Consider the following 25360-nt stretch of genomic DNA (forward strand, 5'->3'; position numbering starts at 1 on the left):
ACTGCAGCGCGGCGTCACGTGGCCAGCACCTCCCTGCTAAGGATGGGGATAGCTTTCCACGTCAGCTTACGTCTCCAAATTTCTTACTTCACGGATCCGCTTCAAAGAGGCAGCTGCATTAGAGAATCATGTTAAGCTCAGCTAATGCGGAGAGCCCGAGGTAGCCCTAATGATGGATTTTGATGAGCGTGTTCCTTGTTCCTCTAACATGTATTTGCCAAGTTGTACTTACTACGTCTCGGGTCCTGATTTTTCCAGCCTCCCTTCTTTTTTGCCCCAGACCCCGTCTTCTCGCCCTATGACATACTCCTACTCTTCCAACCTACCCCAGGTCCAACCTGTGAGAGAAGTTACCTTCAGGGAATATGCCATTGATCCCTCCAGTAAATGGCACCCCAGGAACAATCTGCCCCACTGCTACTCCGCAGAGGAGATCATGCACAGAGACTGCTTGCCTTCCACCAACACTGCTAGCATGGGCGAGATGTTCGGCAAAAACACAGCTAACGTCTACCACCCCAGCACCAACGTCTCCTCCAATTTCTATAGCACGGTGGGCAGGAACGGGGTCCTGCCCCAGGCTTTCGACCAGTTTTTCGAGACGGCTTATGGCACCACGGAAAACCTGGCCGCGGCGGACTATGCGGGAGACAAGAGTGGCGAGAAGGCGCCCGCGGCCGCCGGGGCGGCGGCGGCAACTTCAAGTTCGGAGGGCGGCTGCGGCAGGGCGGCGGCGGCGGCGGCGGAGAAGGAGAGGCGGAGGCGGCCGGAGAGCAGCAGCAGCCCCGAGTCATCTTCCGGCAACAATGAGGAGAAATCCGGCAGCTCCAGTACGTATAAAGGCAGCGCCCAAGCGCTTTATGAAAGGGAGGTTGAAATCTAGCGCACCACCGCTGTTAAATTTTTATATGCTGTTTTATAAGCATATAAGGTTTATGAAGGGCCTTTAGATTTCCCCCAACAAAACTTTGTTATAAAAGGCGAGATCACGTGTTTAGTGCTGAAATTGGCCGTGAAATACCCACCGGGCAATGGATGCCTTAGAAAAAAATTCTTTCTCCTTCCTCTTCTTTTTAATAATAATAAAAAAAGAGCTCTGTGGTCAACTCTCGAAAATATAAGAACGCACGTTCGGTGCCTGTAAATTCGGCAGAAAAGGAGATCCTGACTCCTTTGATATCAGTGTAATCCAGTGATTTTATAAAAGCCATGTGTTGCACCAGAAGTCTAGTTAGGAGCTGGATTCAAAGCCATCGCCGTTTTAACAGTTGCGCTAGAATAGTGTTTAACAGATAAAGTAGCCGCCTGAACTGTAGCAATATATTAAAAGAAACAAATTAACCTAAAGCTGGCCTTTTTGTCTAAAGGAAGCCATTTTACTAAGGCACTGTGGCAATTACGTGTTGCCTTCTGTCCAACAGTTTGTTACTTACAATTGTTATTCAATCTGTCAAAGTCTGATTTTTTATGTGGGCTTTTTAAAAGGCAAAGCTAGTATACAGCTCGGGGAAAAAATACCTCGACAATGAACTGTACCAGAAAATGAAGCTTTAAAGGGGAAAGTAGCTATATTTAATGTAAAGGGCTTCTGAACCTTGAAACCTTTTATATTCTGCTTAATGAACTTTAAAATGGTAATGGCTAATCGAGAGGAGAATACCTTGATATCGTGCAGAGCGTGCTTTGAAACTGCAGGCTGAGGGAAACTCCTGCAGCGACCTAGCAGCAGGCTGAGTGGCTTTTTCTCTGCTGGAATGGTATGGCCAGGATTGGCTTAGAGAAGGAGAAAGAAATCCGTGTGGGTACGGTGCGGAGGCAGGCAGGGCTGGGAAACGTGTGCCTTACGCTCGATACCGCGCAGTCTGGCTGAAGGCAACCAGGTGAGGGTTGCGCCCGTGTCCGCGGCAGCGCGGTGTGCGCGGAAGCCCGGCGGAGCAGAGGGATTTCCTACAGCTCCCGAGCCGCGTAAGGCACCCCCTGCCTCCGCCGGCGCGGCCCGAGGCGAGGCTGCGGCCGTGGGGCTGCGCGGGTTCTGCCCTCCCACGGCCCGCGGCGCTGCGCGGGGCTGCGCGGGGGCCCGGCGCGGCCCCGCGCTCCCCGCGGCCTCGGGGCGGCGGAGGGCCGGCGCCTGGCGAGGGACCTGCCAGCGCCGGCCGCGGAGAGGGCAAAACGCGCATTTTCCGTAGCGGTGCGTTTGGCCCTAAGCGTCCCCCGCGCTCAGCCCCCACCCCGGGCGGTCTCCAACGCCTCTGCCTTTTTTCGCTCCACAGGTGGACAACGCACCCGTAAAAAGAGATGCCCCTACACCAAATACCAGATTAGAGAGCTGGAGAGGGAATTCTTCTTCAGCGTCTACATAAACAAAGAGAAGCGCCTGCAGCTCTCCCGAATGCTCAATCTGACCGACCGCCAAGTAAAAATATGGTTTCAAAACAGAAGAATGAAAGAAAAAAAAATTAACAGGGACCGATTACAATATTACTCAGCTAATCCACTACTTTAAAACTCATAGCGTTTTTCAAGACGAGATTAAATTCAGATTTCGCCCTTGACAAGGTCAAGCCACGGGGTTACATGGAGGAAGGCAGTGTGTATCTGACGGGACTAGAAGAATCCAAGGTTTTACATAAATGTAAATCTACTCTGGACCTTTAATGATTTTGTTTTATATATTTGCATATCAACTGGAATCGATTTGATTTTGACACACATGGCATCCATTTCTAACGTGCACGTCACCTCTGAGTGCAAAACCCATACCTCTTACCTTTGCAAGCACTGCGGTTCACCCTGCTAAGGCTTTCGGGAGTCACGAGTGGGGACGGCACCTCTGTGTACACTGACTAGCCGGGGTCTGTCTGTCTGTCTGTCCCTCTCCCCGGGTTTGCTGTGGAACATGCGTATGGAGATTTCCCATGTCGAGCTGACGTAACGAGGACCACTGCAGAATACAAACTTTGAGAAATAATCTTTTGTCCTTCCTAGAGGAAAATGTCTGTGTTAGTGGCAGTGCTCCCTTAACCATTGTTTTGAAAGGAGAATTAAAGGGGGGGAAAGAGAATGAAAGAGGGGAAAATGACATTCCTACACCTTCATGAGGCCAATCACGAGCAGTTGTAATATGGATGTAGTGATGGGTATAATCGCGTTTCCTTGGGGGTAGGGGTGGTAAGGAGCGGGTAGGGTAAGGAAGGAGAAGTAAAGTAAAGACTTAATTATTTACTTTAAGAATATCAGGTATAAATTTGCCATATATCGTAAAGAAACAATCACTGAAAAGAAAAAGCAAAGATTTAGCAAATTTTAATTAGCTCACGTTTTATTTATGACAACTGACTATGTGTTGCCATCTTTTTGGAGACAAATCATATATAAATGCTAAAAATAAAATGGCAAAAATGTGTGAATTTCAGTGTTTTAAGAGAAACAAATACATAAAGGAAACTAACTTTCTGGCTTCTGGCTCACAAACTTTCTTCAGGAAATACCTGTGGAGAACGACAGTTTGGCAAATACCACACAACACCTAATTGAAACTTGGAGTTGTGCAATGCACTAACATCAGATCATTAAAATAACTGAATCGCATGTTTTTTAGAAGGTGACTAGTGAGGAGTTTAATCAGAAGCCAAACAATGTAAATATGGTAATTTTGTTGTTGTCTACTTTAAATGTCACAAACTCTACTTTGTCGCTCAGTCGACATATGCAAAGAATGGAGAGTTGTTTGGAGTTATTTTAAATATCTATAAATATATATATTTCCCTGCAGGAACCAAAGCGTGAAAAAAATGCAATTTAAAAAGAAAAAGAAAAAAAAGGAAAATATTTAAAATTCTATATCAGTTTACAAAGGATACCGTGTTCTATCGTTAAGGTAATTTGCTGTTGAGAATATCTGAATGTATATTTCATACATGAGCGGTGTTTTACAAGACTTGTAAATAATAAAAAAAAGAACCCATGACCTATTTTGTTCAATTTTTTTTTCATATTTTTTTCCTTTGAGGCTAGAGGGTGTGGGATTTCTTTATATGTGCAACAACGTGGTGATAAGAATGTTTTTTGAACAATAAATTTACCAAATGGATATAATTTCTTTGACACAGTTCACAAAAGACAATATCTTTATATGACATCACTGTTTTCAATATGTATCATCTATATGTATATACAGTTTTCTTTTAATATGCGAAAGTATTTGGTTGCATGTATACAGTGGAACAGCGCACAAGGAAAATAAAAAAATGGAAACTTTATATTTTTATTCTGGTGTTACGTTACTGCATATTATTTTATCTGGTGTAAGTTTGGGACTCAAAAGTCTTCATGGCCTTGTTCAGTCACTTTGGGCTAATTATTATTCCTTTATGAATCTTCGCTTTTTAGTGTGGAGTAAACAAGTGAACCCAGCCTTGCCAAAGCATCGTTTCAGCGGGTTACAGGGGAAAAAATGGAAATGAAGAATATTCATAGCTCACTACACGTGTAGCCCTTTCCTCATCCTTTGTACAACACAGGCAGGGAAATGTCTTATGTTCTGGGGGTTGATGTGACAGTGCTGTTTGCTTCAGACCACATGTGTCCAGGAGAGCTACTTTTGAATTGTTGATAGTGTCGGCAGCGGCTGGGGCATATTTTATAATGCCACCACCAAAGCGAGGGTACAGGCGAGCTGATGCGTGTGTTTAGTAGCGTGAGAGCCCTAAGAAAATTGTTGTCTTTGGAAAAAAAATCCGCATGGCGGTGTGGTGGAAATGGTCTGTTTGAAATTGTCCTTGATCTCCAAGGCAGGGCGGGGGTGGGCCGAGGCGGTGGGGGTGGGGGGCACAGGGGGAAAGTTAGAAACGGGGGGGGGGGGGGGGAACCCCAGAGAAAACAATAGCTGAGATGGGAATGTGTTTTGGGAAGAGCGTCCGAATCTTTAATGTTGACCCTAATCCTAATCAGGAAAAGAGAGTACATTCTGTTTTCGTATTGTTTACTGGCTTTGAACTTCTGTATTGCTTGGACATCACCCATAACCTTGAGGTGAAGGACTTACTGACTTCGGGCCTTTGTTGACACCCGCCACCCAGTCAGACAACGTCTAGTCAAAGGAAATGTTAAAAAAGCGAGGGGAGAAAAAGGGGACTTTGCTTGTTTGTTTGTTTGTCTGGCGTGCTACGGTGGCGTGCACGTTAAAAAGAGGTGGACGGACGGACACAGGCAGGCGGCTGGGGAGGGACAGAGGGACGGATGGAGAGCTGAATGGCAATGAAAGTTTAGCAAGAAAGCTTCCTCTCCCGGTTAAAAATTAACTGGCATTCATCGCCAGTCCTGGAGACAGTTAAGCCATGGAGTTTCTCTGGTGGGGGTTTGATTTCCTAGCCCAATAAAATCGCATCCTCTGTGCCGCTGTGACAATGTGGCCATAAAAAGTGTCCGTGACTTGTCCGCTTGCATATGCCGAGTGCCTGGCGATAAACGCCGCGGAGGTTGCGCAGCCGCGTCTCCGCGGCTGGAAGCAGGGCCGCTCCGCGGGGCCGGGGCCGGGGCCGCGGCCGGGGCCGGGGCCGGGGCCGGGGCGGCGCAGAGCCCGGCTTGCCACGAGATGGCGATCTTCAGATCAATGTCAAAGCCGCCCCGGGCGAGGCGAGCAGCCCTGGCAAATCTTGGCCTTTGTTCGCTTTACATCCTAGGAGCCGCGCGCTAAATTATTTCCCTTTCTGGGCCAGGGTTTGCTCAAGCGGCGGCGGCGGCCGGCTCGCTTGTGAACCCGAGCGCGACCCTGCCCAAGGGCTGCCGAGGAGCGGGAGCCGCGGGCCCCGGTGGGCGATGCGCGGAGGTAAGTGCTTTCCTGCACCCTGCGTGGAGCACCGAGAGGCATGTGCTGTTACCAGAGCGGTTCTCAGAGAGTTTGGACGGCCCCTGCTTCGACTTTGCTTCAATTAAGCACGTTGAAAGAGAACCATAGGGAGGGGAAGCGATTCAAAATTTGGTGATTAAACTTACGAGGTGAAATAATATTGAAGGAACTTTCTGAGTTTCAGTTGACCTTTTCCTTTGTCTTCATAAAGTTTTGGCCAGCGGCGTGGAAAATCCACGTTATCTGGAAATATTTTTTCAGAGAAACTTGTAGATTTCTTCCAGTTATAAAAATCGTAGCACTGGAAATATTATGAAACTTGACATTTATGTGTGGAACAGTAGGTGTCTTCAATCAAATAGATCTATGGCAACACAGACTGCAAATGACAGACAATTCTGACGATCTTATTGGACTTGAACTGTAGTTCAGTAAATGTAGTGACTTTAGAGGCTAGTTGTTTCATCGCAGCTGGACCCAGATTGTGGTAACAAGGTTTGACACACTTATGCTAAAAACTGCGATTTGGTTGTATATTAAGTCAATGGTCGTATAAAATCAGATTTAGATATTTGGATATTTGGATATTTGGATATTTGCATGGATATCTATCTATCTATCTATCTATCTGGAATAGCACGTGTTGTAAACAAACAATAGTCACACATTCTCCTGTGCTGAGGGCTGCTCTGGGTTGTAGCTTTGAAACTCTATCCTCGCTACGAGTATCTCTAACTCCAGGTTACTTTTCTCGCCCATAAAAGTTTCACATGTTTTTGTTATGTCTCCATTTGAGAAGTGGGGGGAGGTGGTGTTATATGGACATACTAGTTTGGCTGCGTATTTTAATCCACGCGTTTCTTTCGAGAGAGTACATAATATTTAAATATCTGTCCGAAAAAGGGATCATTTTGTCCTTGTTCCCCTAAGCGTCTTCATATGTAAAGTAATGGAACATGCCTGCAGTATTTCTTAAGAAAAAGTCCTTTCAATTCGTGCTTGTAGGGAACTGCTGAAAGTATAGTTAAAAGCACATGTTCGGTCGGTAGAGAGCAGTTTTGAGATGGTTATCGGAACCTATCGATTTCATCAAAGATGTTCCACTAAAAGCTCGGGGATTTTGATCTCTTTTGACCTCTCCTCGGAAATGTCAGGGCTTAAGAAGTCACGTCTCGAGGAGGAGCAGGGCAATTGCCGAGGGTCCCTTTGCTAAATTTCATTTTACACCAGTCGAGTTAAACTCAGCATATTTGATCAAATATTTATTTTTCCCCTTGTTGTTTCCCTGCCCCATTCAATGCTCAACTGAATAAATCAAAGGGCCCCCAGCAGCAGTTAAAGCGCCCTCTGGTTACGAATTGTTTACTGACGGCCGCGGTCATAGGATAATATTAAAAAAAACAAGCTTGTTTCTTACAATAACTGTTTATTATTTCACATGATTTGGGTTTGCATGTTTCGTGGGAAGAAGCGAAACCAACTCAGTGTCTACACTGTGTTTAATTAATCGTGTACTCGACTTCAGTTCATATACCACATCCAAACCCCTGGGAGGCTTTTTCATAAGCTCTTCGGGTTTGTGTTTTGTTGTCTTTTTTTCTGCCACAATCTTTTCATTAAACGCTCTGAAATCGAAACTTCAGGCCAACATGTGTGTCTGAGAGACAAGCTATACTGCAACCAAAATGAGATATTTGTGTTTGTACCCAGATCTTATTTAAAGAAAAGACTGCTACGGAAAGGGGAGAAGCGATACGGTTTCAAATGCTTAATACAGCTGTGCGGCCCATTTCTCTCAATAAGGTTACACTTAAAAGACAGGCCCATATATTTAAGATTTTACCCATACATGTATAACCCGATATCACTGTTGCTTCTGGACGGTGTTTAGGGCTATACAGACAATGGGAAGCACCGTTCTTCTCACCAGAGGCGTAGGAATGGCGGTGATACAAACCCTTCACGAATTGGTTGGGGTGTATTTTGCTCTGCCGCATACAAGAATCCGGAGCCCATCAGAATTACTCGCAAAATATGTTCCAAATCCAACTGAGTAAAACGATACACATATACTATAAAATATACTTAGGGGAACAGGCCTCTGGATGGCTGAAATAACTGGAATAAAATTAAATCTCACCCTAATTTTTTACAAGATAATCCGCCACAACAAGCCAACCCCCCTCCCCCCATTGTGAAAGAATTTCTAGTAAAGGTAAAATTAGTGGGGCCGTCACTTGTCACCTAACTTGTCACGGACGCAGTTCCTAAACCTCCTGCTTGAATTCCGCCTTCTTTGGAGTAGATCCAGACAAAAAAAATAATTAAAAAAAAATCTGGCACACACGCACGTTCCTGACAAATGACAGTTCCAATATTAAATAACTGTACTCTGATTGCATTATTTTTTTGGCGACGTATAAAATGTAATCTGCAACTGTATCCTCAGATAGGCGGCGCATGCACTCCTGTAACAAACTGCAAGGCCATTTGCATTTTTGCAAATTGCAGTTTTCCCATGTCTATAAATGAGAATGCATTTTAATTAGCTTACAAAATGCGTCTCTTGATTAACAATGCAGTATCTTTTGATTTATACAGGATATAATAAACGGATAAATCATGATTTAACATGATGCATTTTGGAATTTCCAACCAGAGTTTGCTTAGGCTGAGCTGTCGGGTTTTATTTATTTCCTTTTTGTTTTTAATTTTAGTCAAACCAATAAAACAGGTTAACGACTCTATTAATTCATCTATTATATTTTTCTTAGATCGATAAAGCTTTATTTGGATAGTGTTGTTTATGCACGCCGTGGATTTTGATTCTCCCGAAACCACCTTATTACTGGTTTTGATATTTATCTGAATTTTATTTGCTCGATTTTATGGACCCTCGGATAGCTTTACTTACAGAATTAGAATTAAAAAGAAAATATTTCTCCTCCCCTGGCGTCCACAATATTCTTTAAAATTTCTTTTAAATAGGGGTTAAGCTCCAAGGGACACATTGCTAAGCGCTGGAAACGCAGTAGCTACACACAATGCATGCCAAATTAGCTCAGTTTAGTCAGAATTGACCATTATCTTTTATAGTTAAGAATCAAGCGAACATTATTAGTTTTACTTCACTGGGTTTGATGATGCTGGTTACTATTTGCCTTGGCCTTGTTAGCGATTAAAGAAAGCAGGGATAATACACCGCCGAGCTGAGTTCATGATCTAGACGGAGTGCCTTGACCATCAAAACAGCACTGCTCATTATGAAAATCTCAACAAAAAAGGGCACAGATCGTTTTTTTCCGATGGCAGCTTCTGCAGGACCCGGGCACTCTCCTTTTGGTCAAAGTAACCGAGGGCTAAAACCGAGCGCCTGCGTGGCGAATCTTTTGCCACAGAACCTATAGGGGGGGCAGGAGAAAAGTTAAGTAAAAAACTAGTTTTCTTCTTCCAAATAGTCTCTGGCCCCTGTGTCTTTTGTCTGATTTCTCTGCATCAGCTTTCAAAGAGGAAGGAGAAGCCAACTCGTGTTCGTTCCGATACGTTTTGAGTCATTTTATTTAGGCTGACGAGGATTGTAACGTAATTTTATAGGCCGTTTCCCCCTTTAATCCAATTTTTAAAAGCGAGCTGCTTATTTTAAAAACAGCTTTGGAAGGATTTCAAGTGTTACTCCTCGATTCCGCATGGGTTTTAGGTTTGCAATCCATTTCTATTTAATTTGGCAAATGCAAAATAAACATACCGCAAGAGCGGACTTCCCCGGAGTAATTTTTATACCTGGCCTGTGTAGAGAAATGTATTTGGAACGTGGAGTTCGGACTCACATTTCATTTTATTTAGATCTGTATTTATAACGCTAAGCCTATTGATAATAGCCTTCCTGTATACTAGCCAATAAAATGGTTCCTTATATGGTATTAATTTTGTTAGCAGTGATATGGCCCTCATAGGAATCTGATAAGGTTTGTCCATCACACATTAACACATTGTGGGGTAAGTTGGGTTGGGGAAATACAAATAACATTACAGAAGGAAATGCGGGAAAAAAATCGAAGGGTTTCTATAGGCTGTTGGATCCACTCCTATCACCGCATCCGACAGGCAAGACCCGCTTAGCACTCATAAGTAAGCTGTGCTATAACGCACATTTGCTAACACTGGAAAAATAAGACGCCTTTCCATAAAGGTTTTATGGGTATTGCCAAGTTGTTACAACCTCTCCCTGCTCCAGCGTTTCCATCTGACAAGGACGGAGCCTCGGGAGGCCCCACCAGCTTAACTCGCCTGCGGAAACTAACATTCGCGTCCCGCTGTCTTCAGCACGTTTCAGAACAACTTGTCCAGGGGAATGTCAAAATGTGGGAAGAAAAAAAAAACAGAAGAGGAAGAATTTCCTCGTCGGAGGCAAACCCTGAAATGGGAAACCACGTGAGGCTTGACAGATCGATAGGCTGCAGGGGAAGCGGCCCGGGCGCCGCCGGGGCCAGCAGCGGGAGCAGCGCTGCGGGGCCGTGCGAACGCCAAGGGGCGCGGAGGGGCGCGGAGCGGCGCGGGCCGCGCTGCCCCCCGCCGCCGCCGCCGCCGCCGCCGCCGCGCTGGCCGCGCTCCGGGGCGGCAGCAGCCTCCGGGCAGTCGCCCGCCGCGGGGAGCAGCCCAGCCCGGCCCCGGCAGGCCTCGGCTGCCAGAGGCCCCCCCCGCCCCCGGCTCCGACCTCCTCCTCCGCCTCCGGCCCCCCCTCGTGGAAGCGGAGCCCGGCGGGCCGCGGTCTCGCGGGCGGAGGGGCTGGAGCAGGGGAGCCGGCCCTGCTCGGCGGCAGGGATGGGGAGCAGACGCTGGGAAAGCCCTGAGCGGCCCCAGACTTTGTTTCGACTAAAGCACCCTTAATCCTCCGGGCCAGGCAGTTAGGCGACTTCGGAATAGCATAAGCGAGGGATGATGGAAGTGAAAGCAAGAATCATTTAGCGAGTCATTAGAAAATCTATCTGTCTCTCTGTCTGCGTGCCTGTCTGTCTGCTATCTGTCTGCTACCTCCGCCACAATTGCATATTGACTGGACAGAGCTGTCTAATATCTCTGGATTCATCTACTTACTCTTTCCATTATTTAGTACTTTGCTTGTGAACGAGACGGTGCTTTTGAAGAGACGAGAAGCGAATGATGATCCAAATCGGGAGGGGGGAAATAAAAATGATCGCCCAAATACAAACACATCATTAAACAGGGTGTGTAGCATCCTGTGAGAATCCATTTGGACTGCTCACGTCTGGATTCTTTCTGTGGCATATGTCTGGCTTTATATTTTAAGTGGCGATGAGACCTGGGGAAGAGTCCAGCGTTAACTAAAGCACTGGAAGTTGCAACCACACAATCAATCCTCCTAGAGTGGCATCGGTCCCTAATAGATTCTTCAGCGCAGCAGCGAACATTTTATTTCTAGTAAATTTAACTCTAGCCTGGGGTTTTGGTGGCGATGTTAGGCTGGAAACTGCCCATTCATCAGTAGTTTAACGCTAGCGACACGAGGCCCGTTTACAGTTTCCAATGATCCGTGATAAACAATAACATGTCTTTTATTTCTTAAAAACGAGACGATCCAATAAAGGGCGCCGAGCCTAAGCATACAAAGCAGGGCGAGCCGTGGCTTTATTAATTTCGTGGCAAACACAGGCTGTGCAGCGAGGTGAGCACGCATTACTTCCTGAACGCCCGGCTGCGGGGAGAGGAGTGATAATAAAAGCTTCATCTGTGTACCGCTTCATCCTAGGTATAATAAACATCGCGACCGCTGGGCTATTTTATAGTGGTGCGCGCGATAACGGGGAACGTGAAACTCGGAGCGAGTGCCGCCGAAGCGCACCCCGTCCGCACGCCGGAGCGCAGCGCTCCGCACAGGCGCAGGCACACGCACGTGCGCCCAGTGCGCGCGCGTGTGTGTACAGAAATCCATATCGCACATTTATATACATATATATCCCAAATTCAGAGGTCGACCTGAGAGCAGCTCCGTGCATACGAAACCAGACTGGGAGGGGTTGCTGGGGAGGCCCGGGTTGCCATTGGCTGCAAGCGTTTGCCGTGGTGCGGGGGTATCTCTAATCATATTCAGCATGTTTTGCACAAGAAATGTCAGCCAGAAAGGGCTATCTGCTCCCTTCGCCAAATTATTCCACAACAATGTCATGCTCAGAGAGCCCGGCTGCAAACTCTTTTTTGGTAGACTCCCTGATCAGCTCGGGCAGAGGGGAAGCGGCGGGAGCAGGAGGCGGAGGCGGAGGCGGAGGCGGCTACTATCCCAACAGTGGGATCTACCTGCCACAAGCGTCCGATCTGTCCTACGGGCTGCAAAGCTGCGGACTTTTCCCCGTTCTGGGCAAACGCAATGAAGGTACTTCTCCAAGCATGGTCCCCACCTCGCACCCCTACGTGTCCGGCATGGAAGTGTGGCTAGACCCGCCGCGGTCCTGCCGCATGGACGAGCCGGAGCAGCAGCAGGCCACCTCGTGCTCCTTCGCGCAGAGCATCAAGGAGGAGAGCTCCTACTGCCTCTATGACTCTGACAAATGCCCCAAGGGCTCGGCCGCCGCCGAGCCCGCGCCCTTCCCGCGCCTGAGCGCCGAGGCGGCCGCCGCCGGCGCGGGCGGCGGGGTGCCGGTGCCGGGCTATTTCCGCCTGTCGCAGGCGTACGGCGCGGCGCGGAGCTGCGGCGCGGGGCCCCCCGCCGCCGCCGCTGCCGCCCCCCCCTTCGCGCCGCGGCCGCCGGGCCGCTTCGAGGCGCCGCCGCCTCTGCCCTCGGTGCCGGGCGCCGCGCGGAGCGAGGACGAGGAGCGCTCCCCCAGCCCCCTGGCCTGCGTCTCCCAGAGGGAGGAAGAGACCCAGGCTTCGTCCTCGACGGCAGAGGAGCTCTCGCCAGCTCCGTCGGAGAGCAGCAAAGCCTCTCCCGAGAAAGAGCCCGTAGGTAAGCAAACTATGGTGGTGATGGTGGTGGTGATGGTGGTGGTGGTGGTGACGATAGGAACGAAACAGAAAAAACAAAAACAGAGAGAGAAAAGCAGTTGAGGATCATAGTGGCATCACAGTGCGAAAGGAGGATCCCAGCAGCCCTGCAGGACTGCCAAGAGGCGCTGCTCAGACTGACCTTCTGAACTTTGTAGTATTCGCGCATAGGGTTGCAGTAAAAATTAATGTCCATCCTATAGTTAAAAACCCTTAGAGCCTTCGCTCTGGGCAACTTTAGCCTGCATGCAGCTTAAACGTATAGGAAAAGAAGATCAATCTTTCCCCAGTGACGTGAAGGTGCCTACCAGATAACAGAGATGCTTGTAAAGCATCCAAAATAAGCAATAGGCAGTGCCAACAAATAAACCTATTAACGCGGTAAGTTATATTTTACGATCCAGAATGCTTTTCGAAATAACAGCCGCGCTGAAACGTGCCATCTATGAACTGCTATCAAATTAGACTGATGAATGTACCAGGCAAATCCTTCAGCGTCTGCACTAGGTAACAGGGTTGTTATTTATTAATTTGCCTATTTTTTTCGCTTCCTGAACCTCATGGCAAAAAATTACCTCCCCTTCCCTGGGCTGCAGACTTTTCAGGCACTTCTCTCCGGCCTCATTTCAGACGCCCTGTTATTCCTTCAGGCGTCCCGTTGGAAAATAATAAGAGCAAAACAAAAAGCAAGCGGAAAACAACTAGAGAGTCAGTCCCAAACCCACGAACCACTCTGAGCCATCGAGGGATCGGTATTAATCATTCCCGTCCGCTTTCAATAATAGGAATAAACACCCTGCGAAGGGGGATATTTTTTTCCCACACAAAATCGTTTGGAAACAGAGAGGCAGCGCGAAGCTTTGCGGGAATGCAGGGGCCAGAGGCAGGGATTCTCCGGCTCTGCAGCTCACCTTGTTTTCCGCCACCCGAGCACACTTACGAAGTTCTGACCCGCAGGCTTTGTTCTTTTGGAAACAGGTGTTTGGAGGGGGGGGAAATGCCCCCTGGCCGGCCCCCAGGCCGGCCCCCAGTAACTGCGGGCTGTCAGCGGCCGAGGGGGAGCCGGCAAAAGCCTGTCTTGGGGAGTCCGAGATGAACAGCCCACCGGGCATCTTTCCCCGCCGGAGGCTCCCCAGGGTTTTGGGGCAGAAGCAGGCTTTTTCCAGAGAGTTCTCGGGCCTTTCGGAGCTGTCTTGAAGCTCAGGGAAGCGAGGTTCCCACACGGGCTCCCTACATTTAACCTGTGCCCGGGGCCGCAGCTGGAGGAGGGAGCCCCTGCGCACAGGCACACGCTTTTTCCGCCCCCTCCCTCCCCGGCTCTCTGCCTCGTACCCGCTGGTAATGTCCCTTTTTTACTTTCTTAAAACTAGGCAATTCAAAAGGAGAAAATGCAGCAAACTGGCTAACCGCAAAAAGTGGCAGAAAGAAACGGTGCCCCTATACCAAGCATCAAACTCTCGAGCTGGAAAAGGAGTTTCTATTCAATATGTACCTGACTCGTGAGCGTCGCCTAGAGATCAGCCGCACAGTCCACCTCACAGACAGACAAGTTAAAATCTGGTTTCAGAACCGCAGAATGAAACTGAAGAAAATGAACAGAGAGAATAGAATTCGGGAGCTCACAGCCAACTTTAATTTCTCTTGATGAACCTATAAACACATCTTTATGGTTTAAAGAGCCAGTATCATTTTCCTAGGCTGTAGACATCCGCACCTGTATGGATTAACGATTTTAGACATTCTCAGTATGTCCTTAACCTCTTTATAGCTACTTCTTGGGGGGCGGGAGGAGGTGCGGGGGGCGAGCCATGCTAATGCACAAAATGCCTTGTATGAACTTCCCTCGTTCCTTTAGGTTTCCCCGGGTCTGAATTGTCCTTTTTAAGGCTTGAAGCAAAGAAATATTATTTCAGGAGCTGCAAATATCATTCCCCCCTATATCTCTCTCAAAAGTAAATAGACTCGGTTAAAAGCGCATTCTTTCAAATTATAGGTGATGTAACTTAGACTGTATGTAGCTTCAGAATGAATAATTTAAGCTTTGCCATATTTCTATATATTGGGTGCTCAGCTTTTGCCCCTCTGTTTTCCTTTTCTCCCCCTCCCCCCTTTTTCCTTCTAAAAACAGGACTTACAATAATGAAATGCAGGCATGCTTTAAAAGGGTTTCTCGGGAACTGGTGTTTAGAGCTTTTTTTTTTTTTTTTTTTTTTTTTTTTTTTGCTTTACCTTAGAAGTCAATAATACAGCTTTAAAATTGTCCAGGAAAATGAAATCTCTTCTCTTTAAAGGTATAAAAGAGTTGTGTTACTTATGGACTAAATTATGAAACTTACCTCTGAATTTCTCTCTCTCTTTCTGGTTGTGGAAATTTACTTAATGTAGTTTTGCTTAAATATGTGGAATTAGTGAATTTTTGTCTATAAATAACGTTACCGTTGGTAACGCATGACAAGCACACAACATTCCCCCCTTGAGAAAAACATAGTCACTTTTTCCTCACTAATTTCACTCAAAAGTGTCTATCCTGAACATCAGAAGGACTTTCTGAGCCAGAGTCTAAGATAGCGAGGGAGAATATGTCCGTCTTCCTTTATACTGTGAAGTTACATGCATTAAAGGGTCAAACATATAGGTGAAAAAAAGAAAAAATAAAGAAAGAAGGGGAAAACTATAAATACAGATATGTATAAATGTCTATTATTATGAAAATGCCGATACTGTTTTAAGCAAATGCATTCTATCGTTATTATAAATGTTAGTTCTAGCTATATCTAGTTCTTACCTTAAATCGGAATAAATTAATATTGTAATGCTGCTGTGCGTGAAAAGACGATGTTTATGTTCTCATAGAAGAATAAAAAACGTGGAATGGATCCTTTTAATTTTACCTCTTTTTGTGACTGTTTATCCTCAGGTTCTACTTTATGTCTTCAAGAACTTTTACAACAGGAATAGTTGCCTAAACCCCCTGCAATTACTTTAGGAATCTATTTAAATATTACCTAGACGGTCGTAATTTGTCTGGGCCATATAGCGATGGTGCTCTAAGGTTTGTCGGCTTTTGTTCAGTTTTATGACTTGCTAGTATATCTGGATTGTTGCTGTCTTGAACGAGTGGTTTCAGTTGACTGAGGAGCTGCATAGACTGAGGAAGCAAATTACTATTTCTTGAGGGTAGGGAACCGATTTTTTTATTTTTTTTATCAAACACCTACGAGTGTGCGGAGATCTCTAACTCCAGAGGACAGTGACAAAATCCTAGCTTTATCTCAGGGCTCAGAAGAAATCGTAAAGGTGAGCACATGGGGAGGGGGGATGTTAGACTCTCCCTGCTGCCACCGGGCTGCTTCCAGCCCCCTCAGACAAGGCTGCTCCCTACCTGGCTGCATGCGGAAGAGCTTATTTAACCGATGCTGCTTTTTGCATCCTCCCTCCCTTCTTTGCTGCATGTTTGTCTAGTAGGGTCGTGCACAAAGGGAAGGCGAAACGAGGGCTGGGGTAAGAGCGACAGCTCATGCTTTCTTCCAGGGTATGTGTGCGCTGGGAGGAGGGAGGTAGACTTTGAACCCGGGCTTATTGGGAGCCGTTAGCTTTTTATGATGTAACGTTGCCGTGCACGGCCTTTTCTTCCCCTTTCCCCCCGCATGTAGAGGCGAAAGCTGCCCGTAGGGGAGGTTATTATTATATTTCTCTTGTTTTCATTAACCCGCCAGGGCTGGCCGGGGGGCGGAGGGGTGCCGGCTGGGTGTGCGGGCGGGCGAGAGGGATGTTGTAGTCACGTTTCTGGTTTTATTTTCGTAGCGGGATCCTTGCGTTAAAGACCACGGCTATGGGGAAAGTAATAATTAGCGCCTGAGAACTGCTCTGTGGTTTAGGTAGTTTCATGTTGTGGAGGCTCCACCTTTCTCTCTACAGCACGAAACTGCCTTAATTACTTCAGTTGATATCATCACCAGGTATGCTTGGTGCCAGGGTCCTTTGTGCCCGAAGAAATCTTAACGCCGAAGTTATCTCTAGGCGTCAAGTCTCAATGCCATTGTTCCCCGCCGCAACGGAGGCTCCTCTGATTCCGCAGATAAACACGGCAGCCGAGGGGGGGAAGCGTGACAAGTTCTCCAAGGTTAGCTAGCTCCCGAGCGAGTCCCTGCCTGCTTAGGGGATTTTAATATCTCTAGCAGGCTGCATTCAAGGTCAGGTGCGTTTTTGCATTCTGCTCGGCGTGCGTCGAGCTCGGGCGGCGGGGTGGGGGGTGGAGGGGCCTTCTTTCATTTTTCTGTCTGGATTGATTCAAAAAGAGCGAGCAAAAGGCTCTCTGCTGCCTGGTGCAGGGGGAAGAGATCAAGTCTGACCCAGCCGAGCACCAGCACGAGCAAGGCCCCGGAGAGCGTGGCCAGCGGCCGGGCGGACCGCACCGTGCTTGGCCCTGCTCGTTGCCCTCGGCCCCCTCCGCACCGGGGCGGGGGGTCGGGCTGGCACCGGGCAGCCACGTCGGTGCCTGGCGGCCCCCTCGGCGCCGGGCTCGGCAGGCGCGGCCGCCCGTCGGGCCCGCTCCCCCGGGGCGCCCCGCAAGGCCTCGGTGACGATCACGACTGCGGCGAGCCCGCGGGCCGCGCTCCGCCGCGGCGGAACGGGCAACAGCGACCTCTCCGGGCCCCCGCCGCCGCCGCCGCCGCCGCCGCCGCCGCCTTTTGTGTCCGCGGCGCGCCCGGAGCCGGAGCGGCCCCCGGCGCCGGTGGCAGGCCGAGCCCCGCTCCCGGCTGGCAGGGTTTAGGGGGGAAGCCTGGGAGAGGGCACCACCCTTCAAAGCAAAAAAAAAAGGCAGAAAAAGAAAAAAAAAGACTCGGGAAAAAATCACTCGTTTGGGGGTGTTTGTCTTTTTTTTTTTTTTTTTTTTTTTTGTCACGGCGGTGATTTTTCTCATTCAAAAAAAGAAAAAAACTTTTTTAGAACTCCCAGCCGAGCTGCAGGAGCTCTGAGTAGTTTGGGAAGAGGATTTTCGCTGCTTCCCTAGCTGGATCCTTGTAGAAGGAGACGCCTTGCCTGGGGCGGGAGCAGATCTTTGCACTGCAGTCAAATATCAGCGTCTGTGTCTGTCTCTATACACACTGCGCGTCTAACGGGGTTTCTGCTACGCCTGTGTACATGCGGGGAGTGTGTTAATGGTAGATATGTGTGTACGTGCCTGCCTATATAGCGCTTGTACGTAGGTTTGCCTCTGTGCGGGATTTCCCATTTGAACCGCATCATTCTGATTTTGGATTGCATCCCCCGAAATCTGAATCTTTTTTTTCCTGTCCGCTGTGCCAAAATGCCTCTGTGTATTTGCAGAACGGGCGAGTCTGTACGAAACGTTTGCAATGGCAGGAAACGCTGAGAAAAGGCGATCCTGAACTTCCAGTTCAATAGAGATCGCAAATGCCTGCAAAATCCTCCCGCAAAGCCCCGAGCCTAGGTACTCGCTCTGCAGTGTGCTGCTCATGAAATAGCACTCACTGGTGCCCCTCACTTAAAAATGACGATGTCCTTCCTGTTGCAGCTGGGAGTAAGAGCCAGCGAAATCGTAGCTTTGCTAATTTGATTATGCCGGGATGGAGGTCTGGGAGTATTTTTATTTAGCCACGATTGCTAAAAGAGTGCTTCATTCCTAACTCTTCCGATTTCATTTTACGATTTGATGTGAACGTGTATTTTTGCCCTGTTTGTGGTCTGTTGCATCTATGTAACTCATTGTGATCCTTGAACTATTTGAAACGCGTATTGTACGAGGCTAATGCCGCCCCTCACGAGCCTCGTGGCCCGTTTGTAAGATATACTTCGGGAAAACTCGCTGTAAAAGGACAAAAAGAGAGGCGAAAGCTCGAGTGTTATTATCAAAAAGTTGACCGCGTGAAAATGTCTGTAATTTTTTACTATATTTTAACTGTTGCTTTCTGTACACCCTTTCCTGACACTTGGATGCTGGCAGTGAAAAAAATTTAGAAAAATACAGGGAAATAAAAATACAGACACGTTCTTTTAAACGTTATTGTTATTGTTATTCATTTGCTATTATTTTTGGTGAGGAACCAAAAAAATTAAACCCGCTGCAAGTTGAGAACCCAAATTCGAATATAAACATCCAGGACTCCTGCAGCTAAGATTATTTTTTCTGAATGGAAAAAGGAAGTTCTACAATCACATTTCACCACAGCTGACTCTTAATAATAAATACAAATGACGTCGAGTTCCGTCTTTCCAGGAAAGAAATACATTTTTTTTTACGGCGTGTCCATACGATGGCAACAAAAATAGGCGAGGAGATCTTTATTTGCATTTTGTAAGTCGTTAGAAAATAACGGGCTGCTTGTTTGGGGAGATCTTGTAACTATTCCGTAATTTTCTAACTCTAAGACGGGATAATAGTTTAATTATGGGCCTTTACAGTCCCGAATGGGGAGAGAGAACGTTGTTAAAATAGGATATCTGTAAGATTTCTGATTAAACTGCTGGGAAGACATTAAAACAAAAAGAAAGAGAGAAGGAGAGAGGGGGAGAGAGGGAGAGGGAGAGACACAGAGAGGGAGAGGGAGAGACACAGAGAGAGAGACAGCCCACATAGCGATGTAAAACTAATTAGAACCACACTTTTGTATGCACAATATTTACATGTGATTTTAATTATTAGCCAGCCGTCCCTACCATTTGCTGGGCTGTATTTTCAATAAAGAAACCTTTCGAGTAAATTGAGCCTCTGACGGAGATTTTCGTCCCCCCTGCATCACATTGACCACACTTCTCTGCAAACGACAGGCAATAAAGAGCGTGCACGTCCGCCGGAGAAAATCACGAAGTCCACAGTCATATTTGCAAAATGTCCAGCCACCACTTTAATTCGTAACACTGGACTTGGATCTGGCCGCGTCTCACTTTCCGCCGCACACCCTCCCCTCCTGCTGCGGCGCACTGTAACCCTCCGCCGGGCGCCTGGTGCTGCTAGCGTGGGTCCTGGAGTCAAAGGTCGTGCCAGCAAATAACTAACTATTTGCACGTAAATTTGATTCATCAGCATGCGGTACAGGCGAAAGCCAGCTCCCCTTTTACAGCCACCCTGAGAAACAGGGTGCCTTTCGGCAGCGGGCAGCACAGGGCTTTTCCTCCCCTTTGCCCCTGCTGCTTTGGCGCCTATTTAAGGACGAAGCGGCTGGACGAGCGCGGCCGCCCCGCTGCCCTGCTGCCCCTCTGCCGCTCCGACCTCCGAAATGCCGCCTGCGCCGCCCCGCGCCGCCGCGGAGCCGCGGGCCCGGCCAAGGGCACGGGCGGCGGCGGCGGGGCGCGGGGCGGGGAGGCGGCGGGGCGGTCACTGCCGCTCGCGGCGCGCCGCGGAGCGCAGCGCGGTGCCGGCCGCGGCCGCCGGCGCGTTGGGCTTTGCCGCGTCCCTGCCGAAAGGTGCCCCCCGCTCTGCCCCGGCGGGGCGGCGAGGGCAGGCGCTGCAGAGCCGTTTCGGCAGGAGGATACGTTGAATTTGACTTCTCACTTCCAGCCCCAGTTAGCTCTGAACTAAGCAGAACAGTATTATTTACAGTTAGTTCCCAAACTAAACACAATAGTATAATTTAACCTTTCCAAGCACTCGTAAATTTTTACTGCTGTGAAACACAGCGATGCAAATGAGTACGCTCATAGTTACTGACTTAATAACAACCCCGTGGCTCCTGAAACAATAACTCCTTATGAAATATAATAAATATATATTTAAATACAGTATACCGCAACTGCTATTTTGCTTTTTTATTGCTTCAATTATTGTATAATTTTATGTGAAGGTCTCCGATCAGAAGGGTTTTTTTTTTCACAGGGAACACGACCCACTGATGGGATGATTAATTATGATATAAAATAGTCCGCTTAGGGAAAAAAAAAAAGGAAAGAAAGAAGAAAGAAAGAAGGGGGGTGGCTGTAATAGGGAACCCGATCTTTTAATCTCAGTTGGCCACAATTAAAACAAACTTTGCCGTATAACTCAAATATCCCTTTGCATAAAAGCATATGGCCTCGCTATAAAAATTACGGCTGGAAAACACTGACCCATTAATAGCCTGCGGACTGATTTATACTTTATTGTTCTGCTCCCGCCACGTGACGCGGGCGGCCAATGGGCGGGCGGGCAGCCCTCAACTTATTAGTGACTCTACTTGTTCGCCAGGACCGAGTTGTTTCGGGAAACCCGCAGCCCGTAATTGCGGCGGGTCCGGCCCCCGCGCCATGTCGGCTCCCGGGGCGCTCGGCGCTTACTACGTGGACTCCTTCCTGGTGCAGGAGGGGGACGAGCTGGCGGCGCCCCGCTACGCGCCCGCGCCGCTGGGGCCGCCGCCGCGGCCGGCGGCGCTCGCCGAGCACCCCGAGCTGGCGCCCTGCAGCTTCCAGCCCAAGGCGCCCGTCTTCGGCCCCCCCTGGAGCCCCGCGCACCCCGCCGGCGCCAGCGGCGTCCCCGCCGTCTACCACCCCTACGCGCACCACCAGGCGCCCGTGGCACCGCCCGACGGCAGGTACATGCGTTCGTGGCTCGAGCCTGTGCCGGGCTCCTTGTCCTTCCCCGGGTTACCTACCAGCAGGCATTACGGCATTAAACCTGAACCGCTGGCGGCCAGAAGGGGTGACTGTACCACGTTTGACACTCACACTTTGTCTCTGTCTGATTATGCTTGTGGTTCTCCTCCAGCTGATAGGGATAAGCAAAGCCACGAAGGCGCATTCTCTGAAAGCAATGGAGAAAGTGAGGCAAACGGAGAGAAACCGCAGATCGATCCAAGTAAGTGGCACTGCAGGGGAAACGGGCTTCAGGGCGCTGCGCCGGCCGCGGGGAGGTGCCGAGGCGCCGGGCTGATCACGGGCTGCGCACCGGCCGCCGCCGCCGAGTGCGGTGCGGGAGCGGGAACAGCCTGCGGGGCTTTCTGAGGCTGCTGAAAGGGGGTCTAGGAGGGCTCGAGCTTCTCGGGCTGAAAGGAAAGCGAAAACCCACCCTGCAGCAACAACAACTTAGGAAAAAACAAAACCCGCCCTCAGCCCCGTTCCCCCCGAGCAAACCCCGCAGGACGTGCCCGCAGCCCCCTCCCCGCCTGCGCTCTCGGACGTGAGCAGGCTGCGGGAGAGGGGCTCGGGGAGCCCCGGGGGCGAGGCCGGTCTTCTGCGGCCGCTCTCGGGCGAGGGTGCTTATCCCGGGGCTGAGAGCACGAACCTCGCCGGTGGCTTGATTCCCCCCCATGCACATACCCCCACCTCCTCCCCTTCTTCTGGGTGGAAAATCCTGGGTGCTCCCAGCACTGCTGGGCAGAGAGCAAAGCCCCGGGAATTGCTACTGCTAATAACACCATGCAAATAAGGGTGCTAAGCAGGCGAGGCTTTAATCATGCCAGCCGCAGACGCAGTCGCCAGCTCCTTGGGTCTTGCCCGTGATGACACGAGAGAAGGTCAAAATTTTAAAAATGAAGCAATTTCGATGACATGCTGGTCTGGCTGGTCACTCCCGGGCTCGCAGTCCGAGGGGTGTGTGCGTGTGTGTGTTCAGGGAAGGAGGGAGGGAGCTGGTGGGGAGAAAGGGAGCGAGGGCGAGGAGGCGAAAGGGGATTTAAAAATCGCACCCCACAAACAATAAGGCAGGCGAGAGGAGGCGGGGGGTGGAGGGGCCCGGCCGCGTATGGGTGCGTGCGACCTCTCCGCGCGTCTGTGTGTTGAAGTCGTTGTGTCCCACCGTCCCGTACGTCTGGGGAAATGAAAGCAGTGTTGTAAACCCCGAAATGGGGATACCTAAGCGGTTTGCAGCCAGGATACCAAACTGCGGAGCTGCGTGGTTTTCTCTCCCTCGTCCTCCCCCCTCGCCCCCCCACCCCGAGTCTGAACTTCTCCTGTTATGTTTTCTTGCAGATAATCCAGCTGCAAACTGGCTCCACGCAAGGTCCACCAGGAAAAAGCGGTGCCCGTACACCAAGCATCAAACGCTCGAACTGGAAAAGGAGTTTCTGTTCAATATGTATCTCACTAGGGACCGTAGATACGAGGTGGCCAGACTCCTCAACCTAACCGAGAGACAAGTGAAAATCTGGTTTCAGAACAGGAGGATGAAAATGAAGAAAATCAACAAAGACCGAGCAAAGGACGAATGATGGTGATACGCGGGTTACATTGAAAACGCTTAAATTAAGAGAAACAACAAAAGTTAAAAACAACAACAAAAAATTCCTCCCCTCGAGCCCTGCCATACAATACGTCTGGGTCCAGGCCTCGTTTTTTCCCATGGCAAATTCTGGTTATGATTGTACCTTGATTGTCACAATAGCATGGAGAGGCCAGTTTGCCAGGAGAGGTACAGTAAGACTTTTAATTTTCTAATAGGAAAGCAAAAGGGGGCATTAGCACGAAAAGGCTGTTTAGCTGGCTTGTATAAATCTACCTGTTTCTTCACTTACGGAAAAAAAGAAAACAAAAAAACAAAAAAACTACCTTTTCATAATGCACAACTATTTACGGACTGTATAGTTTAGTCTACGTAGTTAATTTTATTCGCTCTTTGCGCGGCAGAGAGAGCTCTGCTCTAATACTTGAACACTGTGTTTTATTGTGGTAATTATGTTTGTGACTCAATTTATGTGCTTGGGTGCTGTACCGGATGTAATTGTGTAAGCTAGGATTCAATTTGAACTCAGGTTGTTTATTATAAAAATTGCATAGAGTATAGCTCTGTAGTGTATTAAGTCTTTTCTGTATAATTAGACAGTTAACCTTTGATTGTAAAAATATATATTATATATATATATATACCAATTTAAACACAAAAAAGTAGAAAAATAAGTTTGTCCGGGATGTCTAGGAATTACGGTTCTCAAAATATTTCGAAGCAAGTCATTTTAGTATGCACAGTTGATATATATAGTACTGTCTTCGTCAGTTGTATATATAATCTATATATTAAAAAAAGTAAATACGCAGACTAGCTTAAATATTGTTTTTGCACCAGTAAGCAGTTATCAGATTTCGGAGCTATACGTATATGTGAAAAAGGTAACTACCTATCGTTTACGTTTTAATTTTAATCAAATAATTTGATGGTTATTGTAATGAAGGTTAATTTTATTGATAATAAATTATACACTATGGAAACCTGCATTTGGTTATTGTAAATTTTTATCGATTATAAAAAAATAAATCTGGGAAGTTATGTTGATGCAGAACATACACTGTCTATTTTGAAATAGTTACCTCATGGCCTACTGACCAAATCGTTGTGTTGAAATGATATTTAACTTTTTGCCAAATAAAATATATTGATTCTTTTATATTTTGTGATGTTTTAAGATTATTAAGAAGGGGTTCTTGTACACCACTGCGCGTATCAGCCAGCAGGCGTGGCAGTGGCAGGGCAGCTACAGAGGGGAGTATTATTTTTATTTCTGAGCCAAGGCAAACGGCTCTATAAATGCAGATCCGAGATGATAATTTGGGCGGATTTAAGTCCTAAATGTATTTGCTTCCCCGAGAGGAGGCACAGCTCGCCCCTCCCGGATACAATTTCGCAAACTGGTGCTTAGCAGTGTAAGAAGGAAGCTCTTTCAGATACGGAGGGGAGCATGCTCTGAAGTTAACACATTTTTAATAAATTTGTCTGGCAGAGCGGGGGTATTTAAGACCAAAACAAAATGTCCGATGTTCTATAGCGTGGGCAATAATGTAAATCAGATTAGACGGCTACATTTAAGTTGAGATGGTTAATTAGCCTACGGTAAAACGTCCAGAACTAAGTGTGCTTCGCCAAGCTTTGTCAAAAGGCTCGCCTTACTACTACGTCCATTTTAAATCCCTTCTAGAGATAATTGCCCATGCAAAATATGTTATTTAAAGGGTCACCCATTTTTTCTTCCCTTGCGTTCACATTTGCGATTTTTTCCCCTTTCAAATGTCCCATGGCGAATAAAAACAACACGCTGTATTTTACTAGCGCCTCAGATTATATATGCACACATATATATACACATATATATAAAAAATTTTACTGACAATTATCGTAGAATTTATGGCGTCAATTTTACTCGCTGATTTAGCCAAAAGGAAGGAGCTGGGCTGGCAGCAGCCTAGAGCAGAGGAGGCAAAATAGTTCAAAAAACCCCACAAAGCATAAAGAAGGCTTCTTTCGGGTGGAAGATTTCCACACACACCCCCGTTGCACCCACCCCTCCCCCCGCCGCCCCAGACCAAACCGAGCTAAGTAACAAGGGAAAATAGCGACGTCTGTGAGCCTGCTGAAATTTAGCCTCGTTTGTGGCAGACATCTTACTGCTCAGCGTGGATATCCTCCATAATATGAGTCCCAACACACTTCTGCACAACACCAAACTGCGAATATGCCTAATAATGAAACCTCGTTGTTATACGGGCACATACTTACATATATATATGTAAATATATATATTTTAAAAGTAAAATAAGACGGAACACAGTTATGGTCTTGAAAGAAGTTGTTGTTAGGAAAATTCAGAGCCATAC

The 25360-nt window shown here is 48.0% G+C and overlaps 3 protein-coding genes across 3 annotated transcripts; all 3 read left to right on the plus strand.

Annotated features, from left to right (window-relative positions):
* Positions 1-22: 22 nt before the first annotated feature.
* Positions 23-4259, plus strand: HOXA11 (homeobox A11). The gene is made up of 2 exons (XM_026103732.2): positions 23-830; positions 2271-4259. Exons 1-2 carry the CDS (start codon positions 170-172, stop codon positions 2501-2503), a joined length of 894 nt encoding a protein of 297 aa, XP_025959517.1. The 5' UTR covers positions 23-169; the 3' UTR covers positions 2504-4259.
* A 6311-nt stretch (positions 4260-10570) lies between these two features.
* On the plus strand, positions 10571-15729 carry HOXA10 (homeobox A10). Its single transcript, XM_026103729.2, has 2 exons — positions 10571-12806; positions 14215-15729. Exons 1-2 carry the CDS (start codon positions 11975-11977, stop codon positions 14487-14489), a joined length of 1107 nt encoding a protein of 368 aa, XP_025959514.2. The 5' UTR covers positions 10571-11974; the 3' UTR covers positions 14490-15729.
* A 4537-nt stretch (positions 15730-20266) lies between these two features.
* On the plus strand, positions 20267-24156 carry HOXA9 (homeobox A9). Its single transcript, XM_026103735.2, has 2 exons — positions 20267-21635; positions 22748-24156. The coding sequence occupies exons 1-2, from the start codon at positions 21089-21091 to the stop codon at positions 22984-22986; spliced, it is 786 nt and encodes a 261-aa protein (XP_025959520.1). The 5' UTR covers positions 20267-21088; the 3' UTR covers positions 22987-24156.
* The last annotated feature ends 1204 nt before the right edge of the window (positions 24157-25360 follow it).

The sequence above is a fragment of the Dromaius novaehollandiae genome, chromosome 2, assembly GCF_036370855.1.
Source record: "Dromaius novaehollandiae isolate bDroNov1 chromosome 2, bDroNov1.hap1, whole genome shotgun sequence".
Lineage (NCBI taxonomy): Eukaryota > Metazoa > Chordata > Aves > Casuariiformes > Dromaiidae > Dromaius > Dromaius novaehollandiae.

Coding starts and splice junctions, on each gene's coding strand:
- HOXA11 (XM_026103732.2), top strand. CDS start 170: ATGATGGATTTTGATGAGCGTGTTCCTTGTTCCTCTAACATGTATTTG. Junction 831..2,270: donor GGAGAAATCCGGCAGCTCCA/GTACGTATAAAG, acceptor TTCGCTCCACAG/GTGGACAACGCACCCGTAAA.
- HOXA10 (XM_026103729.2), top strand. CDS start 11,975: ATGTCAGCCAGAAAGGGCTATCTGCTCCCTTCGCCAAATTATTCCACA. Junction 12,807..14,214: donor TCCCGAGAAAGAGCCCGTAG/GTAAGCAAACTA, acceptor TCTTAAAACTAG/GCAATTCAAAAGGAGAAAAT.
- HOXA9 (XM_026103735.2), top strand. CDS start 21,089: ATGTCGGCTCCCGGGGCGCTCGGCGCTTACTACGTGGACTCCTTCCTG. Junction 21,636..22,747: donor GAAACCGCAGATCGATCCAA/GTAAGTGGCACT, acceptor GTTTTCTTGCAG/ATAATCCAGCTGCAAACTGG.